Source organism: Parus major, chromosome 28 (assembly GCF_001522545.3).
Source record: "Parus major isolate Abel chromosome 28, Parus_major1.1, whole genome shotgun sequence".
NCBI classification, from domain to species: Eukaryota; Metazoa; Chordata; class Aves; order Passeriformes; family Paridae; genus Parus; species Parus major.
In genome coordinates, this window is record NC_031797.1 from 4549203 (window position 1) to 4559403 (window position 10201).

General features: G+C 49.2%; 1 protein-coding gene across 7 annotated transcripts in view; it reads left to right on the plus strand.

Moving 5' to 3' along the window:
• Positions 1-3754: 3754 nt before the first annotated feature.
• Positions 3755-10201, plus strand: part of KDM4B (lysine demethylase 4B) — a 66029-nt gene continuing 59582 nt past the window's right edge. For 3 of the 7 annotated variants that reach the window (XM_015651598.2, XM_015651599.2, XM_015651600.2), the window contains exon 1: positions 3938-8940. In XM_015651598.2, coding sequence (XP_015507084.1) covers positions 8800-8940 — 141 coding nt within the window. In that variant the 5' untranslated portion in view covers positions 3938-8799. Of the gene's footprint in view, positions 8941-10201 lie in introns of all 7 variants that reach the window. The other 4 variants (XM_033520104.1, XM_033520103.1, XM_019009113.2 and 1 more) reach the window with 4 other exon arrangements.

Sequence of the window (10201 nt, forward strand, 5' to 3'; positions counted from 1 at the left end):
CCGAGGGCGGCCCCGGGTCCCTGGTGCCCCGCAGCCCCCGGGGATTCACCGGCACCGCGGGGCTTTGGGCCACAAACGTGGGCAAATGGCGATCCCGGGGCTCGGCTCGGGGCCGTGGGTTGAGGGCGAGCAGAAGCTGCCGCTGGTTCCCGATTCGCTGCGGGCGCTCCGTGCTGGGAAAAGCGGGGGCAGGAGCGTGACACCGGCGTGGGGTTTGACTGTTCCATCTCTGCTTTCCTCCCCCGGAGACTGCCGGAGTCTGGGCACGAACCGGAGCTCTTTTCTTCCGGTTTGCTTTAAACCCTTGCGTTACTGTCCGTGTGAGCGGGGCCGGGAGCTGCGGGGTTTGTGTGTTCAGGCACACTTCGGTGACTTCCCCGGGTTCCAGCTGCTCCTGTTCGCAGAAACGTGGAAGATGGATGGGATGCGGTGGAAGGGGAACTCTTCAGAGGGGCAGGGGCTGAGCTCGGTCTGGGACAGCAGCCCAGGAGGGGCTGGAGCTGTGCCAGGGCTTGGGATGGAGCTCAGGGAAAGGTTTTTCCACCGAGGGTGTTGGACACTGAACTCCCCCAGGAACGGGCCCGGCCCTGCCAGAGCTGCAGGAGCTCCCAGGGATGCTCAGGGTGGGATTGTTGGGGGTCTGTGCAGGGCTGGGAGCTGCACTGGATCAGCCCTGGGTCCCTCCCAGTTCAGGACATTCAGTGATTCATCCCAGGCTGGCTCTTGGCTTTCCTGGAGCTCTTGGTTTTGGAGCTGTTTGGGAGCCAGGGGTGTTGCAGAAATGCTGCTGTGGACCCCTTGCCCTGAGCAGGGAAAGTCAGCAGTGAGGTTCATTTTCACCTGGGCTCCCTCTGTGTTTGGCTGAAGCTGCTGCAGGGGCTGTGCTGCTGCTCTGGGACATCACATTTTTGTTCTGAAACTCCTTTGGGCTGGGCCAGTGTAAATCTGTGTTACAGCAAGCTTCACCCTCCCAAAACAGTTTCCTTTAAGAAAAAGAGTTAATTTTAAAGAACTCTGTCCATCTGAAACCTGATAGCATTTCAGCCACAACATTGCTTCTTTCCTGGGAACTTTTGCTTTTTTCTCCTCAGCTTCCTTTTCCTGTTTCATTGAAATTCACAGGCAGGGAAACCTTAAGCCTAGAATTGCAAACTTACATTTCAGCAATTGCATCAGGTAACTGTTGGAGCTCTTGGTAATTGCTCTGTGACAGCAAGTTCCCAATTCTTGGGTTTCCCTGTAACAAGAGAAGGAAGTTGGGGCAGATTGTCCAACTCCTGCAGGGGCTGAAGGAATCCTGAAGGAATCCTGAAGGAATCCTAAAGGAATCCTAAAGGAATCCTAAAGGAATCCAAAGGAATCCTAAAGGAATCCTAAAGGAATCCTAAAGGAATCCAAAGGAATCCTAAAGGAATCCTAAAGGAATCCTAAAGGAATCCAAAGGAATCCTAAAGGAATCCTGAAGGAATCCTGAAGGAATCCACGGCTGTTCCTGTCTCATGAGAGGCAGGAGTTCCTCCCATGCAAAGGAGATGTAGGTGGATATAAAGTGATTCCTTGTTCCAGAGCTGATATTCATGGATGAAACATTCTCTGGAGCATCTTTTGACAGGAAAATTCTGTCTAACACTCCGTGGTGGATTGTTCTTTCTCCTTTTTATTCTGGTTGGAAAGAGATAATTCCCTTAACTGGTCCAGTGGGACCAGAATATATATGGTCTTATATATAAACATTATGTATAAAATATGTAATATATATATATATATACAGAAGGACATAAATATATATATATGTATATATATAAGATATATAGGAGTCAGAACACTTTGGTAAAGACCCAGAGTACACAGGTCTCATGTTCCAAGTTTGCCTTTAGGATGAATTTGGGCTGTTATAAATAAAACCTCACACACATGAGAGGTTTCACCAGCTTTTGATGGGAAGTCAACAGCAAAATTCACTTTCAGGGAGAGTCCCAGGCATTTCCTGTAGAGAATCCTGGCTGCTGGCCCATGGGAAATGTTCACCTGTCACCCTGAGCTGTGGGGACAGTGCTGCTCTCACTGGGAACAGATCTGATCTCAACTCCTGTCGTGCACCAGAGGAAGGTTTAGCAGATAAAGTGAGAGTTCCACAGCTCTGCAGGTGTTTTGGATCACCCAAAATACAGACAGCTCGAGCTATTTCCATATAAAAGAAGAAATCTGATGTGAGTTGGGAAAACCAGTTTGGCCAGCCCTGCTGGAAAGGCATGGGAGCTCTGTGGGCACTTTACATTTATGCAGGGTTATGTTTTATTTCCTCCTGGGATGTCCAGCTGCACTACAGCAAACAGTGTCAGCATCAGGAGGCTCTGATCCACCTTGCGAGTCTAAATCTCATTTTTGAGAGCAGGGAATCCTCCTGAGAGCAGAAATAATCATTGTGAGCTGCAGGCTGAGCCACCCAGGCAGCAGGGAGGGAAAGCTCTTGGCAGTCAGGAGAAACTTGGTGTTCCTTAATTAATTCTGGGCAGTCAGGAGGACTCGGGACTGGTGATTTTCCCCGTTCCTGACTCATCCAGTGCTCGGGGTGTGCTGTGGGGAAGGGTTTGCAGTGCCTGTGCTGCTCCACGTTCCTTCACTGGAGCATCTGTTAATAGCAAAGATGGATGACAGCTAAATATGTCCCCACAAGTGAGGGATTTGCTTAATGGGTTTGGATGCCACTGGGATCCTCCAGGGCTGCACAAATAATTATTTGTCATCTGGTAGAGAATTCCAGAGGGTTTGTCCGTTTGCAGGAGCAGCTGAAATCTTGGGGTACTGCAAAATGTTGGCAGAAATCCTGTCATTTCACCCTGGCTGGGGGATGTTAATGTCTTATCTCTGTGGGATGAGAAAGGTGATTTTCCTTTTTCAGTCTTCTCCACTAAACTGATGGTGGCTTAATAAGATTTCCTCTTTTTAACCTTTGTTCTGGACCAAATATGTTCTGTCTTGTCACAACTTGGGGATAAAGTAATTTGCTACCATGGCTTAATTAAGGTGCTTATTTTCATTTATATTTTCATGGGGTAAATCACTCTCCTTTATAAATGAAGCAGTTCCTGAGTTGTGTTCTTGATGGATTCCACAGGAGAACACATTTGTATTCTGCCCCTCCTTGGGCTGTGCGTGCCTCAGTCATGGCAGAAGTGACCAGGAGCTTCATTATTTTTATATTTCTTTGCTGTTTCATAAGGTTCATGAACAAGCCACAGTTCCCAGATCCTTAGAGATTACAGGAGTGTCCTTTAGTTCCCAAATCTGTTAGAAACCCTGCTTTTGAATATGGCCCAAGAAGTGAAGGTTGGGAGTTGCTGGGGGTTAAGGTGATTTCTGAGGTTTTCTGAAATTCCTTCACAATTTTGGATACACCCCCAGGGCAGTGGAGAGGCCTTTGGTGAGGTTTTGGTGCAGATAAGAAGTTTTTGTGATGTTTGATCTCGGTTCAGTTGGCAGAAGAAGCTGCTTTGCCTGGGAGGGTGTGTCAGGTTTGGAGCTGCAGCTTCCAGAGGGACCTGGATAAAACAGAGCTGGGAGAGATTCAAATTGTCTCGTTTCTCCTTGAAGCTTTGGCTTTAATTTAGGATTTAGATTGTGACTGCTCGAGCTGCAGGTTTGGCTGAGAGGGGTGGAATGGGTGTGAGCTGAGAGAGGCCTGGGGGGGCTGAGGCTCTGGGGGTACCTGGCCAGGTGAGCTGGGGCTCTGGGGGTACCTGGCCAGGTGAGCTGGGGCTCTGGGGGTACCTGGCCAGGTGAGTCAGGGCTCTGGGGGTACCTGGCCAGGTGAGTTTGGGCTCTGGGGGTACCTGGCCAGGTGAGTTTGGGCTCTGGGGGTACCTGGCCAGGTGAGCTGGGGCTCAGGGCTGTGGGGCCATGCCAGGCTCACCCTGCCCCTGCTCCCCAGGATTCCTGGGATGTGCTGGCAGCTGGAACTGGGTCAGTGTGTCACACCCAGCCTGGGCACACACCCAGCCCAGGGCTTCCTTTCCCAAGGGCCTCAGCCAGCCCCAGACACCGAGATTTTGTTATAAAAATCTAAAGGAGCTTAGAGAAGTCGAGCAAATCACTGAGAACTCCAGGCTTTTCGTTCTGGCAGGGCTGTGGAAGGAAAAGTGGGAATTTGTCCTTGTTAAGGTGTTAATCTGAAGCAGGAATCACCTTTTGGGAAAGCACTGCACTGGTCCAGGTTCCTGGTTGCTTTGCAAGGTTTCTGATGCCATTTCCCATAACACAAGAGACTGAGGGATGTTTATTTGAACATTTGTGGTGCTGCTGCCTTGGATTGAGGTGCCATGGGTTAAAACTTGGAATGCTTGTTTAGATTCAATGGCTCAGCCCACACGAGGTGCCTTTTTTAATGCTTATTTCTCAAGTTGTTTTTGAAACACTCCTGAAGCCTTGCAGTAAATCCAGTGAAGATAATAAAATCATTATTTCATTAAATAAATAATGCAGGGGGAACTCGTGCAGGCAGCAAACAGAGGCTCCAGGCTTGGCCAGGCTGGGCTCAGCACTGCTTTGAGAAGGGATTTGTGAGGTTGAGTTTATCTTGTCTGTTCAGTCAAACTTGAGTTTTTGAGGGTCTGATCTGGATTTAGTCAGAAATACCCATTACATGTTAACTACCTTGCCTCAGGCAATAATAAACTGTTTTAAAGTCATCCAGATTTATTGCTCTTAAATGTAACCACTTTTTCTTTTAAATACTGTTTGTGACTAAATAATTTTGTTGTTAGAGAAATGTGTGAGCAACTGTGCACTTCTACAGCAAAGAGGGTGTTTTGAGGGAAAATTTTATTTTCCCTTAATGAGCTACATATGCTGCTTGATTTTGAGTACAGGGGGATCTGGAATTGCGGAGGAGCCTTGTGGAGTGCAAAATTTAATAGAAAATAACTCAGTTTGTTAAATCCCAGGCACTGTAGATCTCCATCCCTGTGCTGGATGGGATTGTGGTCTCTGTTCCTCCTTCCCAAATATTTCCTCTGTTATGTTTACTTAGCCTTTATGGAGAATACACAAAACTCAAAGCAATTTGAATGTTAAAAATGTAATGAATATATAAATGTTTTGGGGTGAAAGGTGTTAGTTTAAATCCTTGCTGTAATTGTACAGTTGTTTAAAACTGGGCTGAGCAGCAGCAAACTTCAAAGTTTACACTTTGTTTGTCTAAATGTTGGAATCTGATTCTTGGGAAGGAAGGAAAGTTGTCTCAGACATCCTTACACCACATAACCATTACAGTTGGAATATATATAGCTTTTAGTAGTCTGTTTTATCCACAGACCTGATGTCTTGTGAGAGTTTGTCTTTGGTTCTGCTAAGAAACCTTGGATGGAGCCTGATCGTGAGAACTGATGGAAATCAGAGTCATTTGTTGGCTTAGTGAGAAAGGAAGTGGATGGAAATAGAAGAATCTGCCCTCTGTGTTCCAGCCTAATTCATCAAAAAATGCCATTTCAGACAGCACACGAGGTTTCCAGGAGTGTTTGTGCCTTAGGAGTGGAAGAATGAGTTAAGAGCAGGTTTGAGGGAGCTGCTCTGGTCCAGGTCCCCCCTGGCTCCAGCACAGGAGAAGGAGCAGCCCTTGGCTGTGCCCAGAGCAGTGCTGGGCCAGCAGTGGGGACACCTTGGGAACCCCAAACCTTTCCTGCAGGGAGGATTCCCCGTCCTGCCAGGGCTGGAACAGGCTCCAGGCATTCCTCTCAGCTCGGACAAAGGTTTCAGTCAACAGGTGCAGGATTTCAGCCACAACAGTGTCTTGGTTCACATCAGTTTTGGAAGGGAAAAGTCTCATGTAAAAGTCACTGAAATTAAAACTCAGTTCTTTGTGTGCACCGGGATCGTCCCTCTGGAGACAAGTTTGAGTGCTTCCTCACAATGGCTGAAAATGAGAAGGTTTTCATAATATTTCAGCTTGTTACTCTCTTACAAAGAAACAGAATGTATCCAGCTGAGAAAAATACCTTCACTCTTCTTTTCAGGAGCTCATGGGGGCTCTGCCTGCAGAATCCTCCTCCTCAGCATTGAGAGAAGGGTTTGTTCCCATCTCGTCCTCACCCGCAGCACTGCTGGGGCTGGAAGGATTCTGCTCTGGAACCTTCCCCTGGTGCTGGGAGCTCGTTAGGGCACTGCTTAATTGGGGCCATCTCCTGAAAACCCCGGATGGAGCTGCAGGCCTGTCCTGTGTGTCCTGGCTGAGTGTCCTGTGTGATCCCAGGAGCTGGGACAGAGCCCTGGGACAGCCCTGGGACAGAGGTGACCACGAGCCCTGGGACAGAGGTGGCCACGAGCCCTGGGACAGAGGTGGCCACGAGCCCTGGGACAGAGGTGGCCACGAGCCCTGGAGGTGACCCTGACTTCCCAAAGCACATTTGGTGCTGCCACGTGGGGAGCACTTGGCAAAGAAATTCTTTTCTCCCTGAGCTTTTCCTGTGGCCTGGGTGTTCCCAGCTCTTGGGGGAAGCTGCCACATCTCACTCAGGTCCTGGACCTGATTCCCCCTTCCCACCAGCTCTGTGGCTGTTTAATTATCATAGCTTAATTTGATTAGCTAAATGTACATTATCTGGGGTAGGTGTTGAAATGTTCTGTAGATGGAACTGCACATGGAAAAATCTTGTGCTTTGCTGTCTCTGGACTGAAGAAATTCAGAGTGCCAGGTGATGCTGCTTGTATTGAGGCAGTAGACCTTTTAATTAATTAATTAAGCTTTGGAGGAAGTAGTTTTATCCTTTAATTAATTGATTAAGCTATGCATGAAGTAGTTTTTGATCTCCCTTCCTTACTGGAGTGTGTATTTTCACTCTTTGCTGAGTTTATTGACTGAAAATCGGAATTTTGGGAGAGAATCTTGAGGCAAAGATGGGATGAAGCTTGGCTTTGGCAGTTTGTTTTTCCCCTGGTTGTGGGTAAAGCTGCACATGCTGGGCAGGCTCTGTGGAGCAGATGGTGCTGGCAGGGCTCCTCCTCAGGATGGAATTCAGGCTCCTGTCCTGATCCAGCTCCTTCCCGGCTCCTGCCGGGCTCCCCTCGGCCCTGGCATTTCCAGACCCCGCTCACAAACAGCTCCAGGATTCCCAGGAAGGCTGTGGCAGACTTTGGGATGTTTTCTGTCCCTGTCCCACTTGCAGCAGCCCCTTTCCCTGCGGCTCAGCCTGGTTTTCCTGGGCTCAGGTTCGGAGCAGACCTCGGGAGATGGATCCCCAGCTCATCCCTCCTTGTGTTCCTGCAAAACATTTGTGTAGGAAAGGGATCAACCTCCTGCTTCTCCTGCAGTGCTGACCCTGAAACTGCCATTTGTGTTCCCAAAAGGCAATTTTTGTTCCTTGCTTGGCAAGGCTGGGGGTGTCCTTGGGCAGGGCCACCCTGAGGATGGAGGGCTTGCTTTTGTTTCCAAACTGCAGCAATTTCTCTTGGAAATTGGAAGTATCTTGGGGTGACAGGGGTGAAATGGTATTTTTCTCCCTCAATTGGTTTTGCTCTGGGATTTCCTGCAATACTGGGATTCATAATTTGATTTTATTCTGGACTGGGTTCTGCATCTCTGGCTTCTGGCTTGGGAAGGGCTTTTCTGACTGTGAAAGGCTGTGGTTTTATGCATAAAATTCCTTTAAAGACTCCTTGGGGAAGGATATAAGACTTGCAGATCCTTGTTTTGAAACAAATTTGCATAAAAGTTAGTGTGTAAAATTCTAATGTTTTCTGGTTTCTTAAATTTCACTCCAAACTGTTCATGTGGCTTTGAAATGGAAAGTTTTACCCAGTTAAAATGGAACCTTGGAGCCCTGGGTGTGGGATCTGTCCACCGAGTGTGGTTTTATTCCCAGGAGCTGGGAGCTCTGGCTGTCCCTGGGACGAGTTCTGTGCCACACTCACCCTTCCAGCACAGATCCAGGAGTGCTCCTGCTTCACTTTGTGTTTTCCTAACGCTGCCAGCGCTTCCAGGAGCGTCTGCAGTTCTTCTTGGCTGCTGTGAGATCAGTTTAAATGCACAAATGCTTTTCTTGGATGTAAAAGTCTCTCTGGAGCCGTTTCCTGCAGCTCCATCCTCCTGCAGCCCAGCACTGCCATCTGCAGCTGAAACTCCACTAAAACCTTTTATTGCCCTGACAGATTTCCAGCATTACCTTAAAAAAGCCCATTTAAAAAACTGTGATTTCATCCTGAAGAGTTGGGGAATTTGTTCTGGGTATTTTGGAATTGTGCATCTGTGTTTCTTGTAAGACTTGCCTGACACTTTGTTGTATTTATGAACATTGCAAATACAAAAACATAATGAAGCTACGTTAAAAAACCCTTAATTTTATAATTTTTAATGCAGTCTAGCACATGAAAAAAAAACCCCAAACTGGGTAAAGCTGTTGGGTTTGAACTTAAGCAGAAAATGGAGCATTCTGGTGGAAAACTTGCAGGGTGGCAGGTTGTACACACCGACAATGCTGAAGGTGGTGAGAAGTTGTTATTTTTGTGACACCATCCTGATGAGGCACCACTTTCTGTGGTGACCTGGGGGGAGATGTTAAGCCTGTGCTCTATATTTAGCCCCTGGCTGAGCTCTCGGGTGATCCTGGTGTCAGGAGTTCCTGACTAAGTGGATTTTTGGTTGGAAGCTCCTCATATCCACGTTAGAGGGTAGTTCCTACAAACAAAAATGAAAAATCTCTCCAGGCTCTCTGTGGAACTCATTAGAGCTGGGAGCTAAAACCAAGATTTTAACCAGTATCTTTTTCTGCCCCTTTCCTTGCTGTGTCCCCTCTCAGGACTGGAACTATGGGGTCGGAAAACCCGAGCCCGCAGAACCCTGGCTGCAAGATCATGACCTTCCGTCCCTCCCTGGACGAGTTCCGCGATTTCGGGAGGTTCATCGCCTACATGGAGTCCCAGGGAGCCCACAGGGCAGGGCTGGCCAAGGTGGGGCTGGACAGGGCAGGGATGGACAGGGATGGACAGGGCAGGGCTGGACAGGGATGGACAGGGATGGACAGGGCTGGACAGGGCAGGGCTGGCCAAGGTGGGGCTGGACAGGGCAGGGGGGACAGGGATGGACAGGGATGGACAGGGCAGGGATGGCCAAGGTGGGGCTGGACAGGGCAGGGATGGACAGGGATGGACAGGGCAGGGCTGGACAGGGATGGACAGGGATGGACAGGGCTGGACAGGGCAGGGCTGGCCAAGGTGGGGCTGGACAGGGCAGGGGGGACAGGGATGGACAGGGTGAGGGGATGGACAGGGTGAGGGGATGGACAGGGCAGGGGGGACAGGGCAGGGGGGACAGGGTGAGGGGCTGCTCGGGGTGAGGGGCTGGCACAGCTGAGGGGCTGCTGGTGGGGTGGAGCTGCCTTCTGAGCCCTTTGTGTTCAGGAGTTGAGCTGGTTTGGTTATGGAGAGAGGGAAGGAGAGGAGCTGCAGAGCTTTTGTAGAGCCGTGGAATGTCCTGAGTTGGGAGGGACCCAGGGATGGTCCAGTGCAGCTCCTGGGCCTGCACAGACACCCCAACAACCCTGCATCCCTGGGAGCTCCTGCAGCTCTGGCAGCCTCAGGGCCAGGACCATTCTCTGGGGAGCCTGGGCAGTGCCAGCAGCCTCTGGTCATGAGAACTTCTCATGTGAAGCTTCTGGATTCCAGTACCTGACACAGAACTGCTTGGAGAACTCCAGGACTAAGTGATTAGAAAGGGTGTTTCTGTGGCCGTGTCACCACAGGCTGATGAGATCATTTGTTCTGACAGGGACTTGTTAGGAGTGGTATTTAGCTGGCCTTAATAAAGCACAGTGGAGGAATAAAGCTGTTAGGCATGAAATAATTCTTATTTCTTCTAAAACATAGGTCAATTACTGGGTTTATTGCTGCTCTAAAGAGAGCTGGCTATTGATGAAGAGCTCTCCGTGGAATGTTTCCTTGTCCACTCAAGTGTACAAGCAATTACCTTCCAGGACTCTGCTAGGGAGATTATTTTAATAAAGCTTGTTGGTGACTTCCAGATGTTGTAAAGAAATCACTTTACTTGTAGGCTTAACTGGAGCATTCCAGGCCAGCTGTGTGTCCCCTGCAGCTGCAGTTCAGGGCCCTGGAAGGGAAGGGGAGCCCATCCTGCACACCAAACCCCACAGCTCCAGGCTGGAACAGTTCACAGTTCACAGTTCACAGTTCACAGTTCACAGTTCACAGTTCA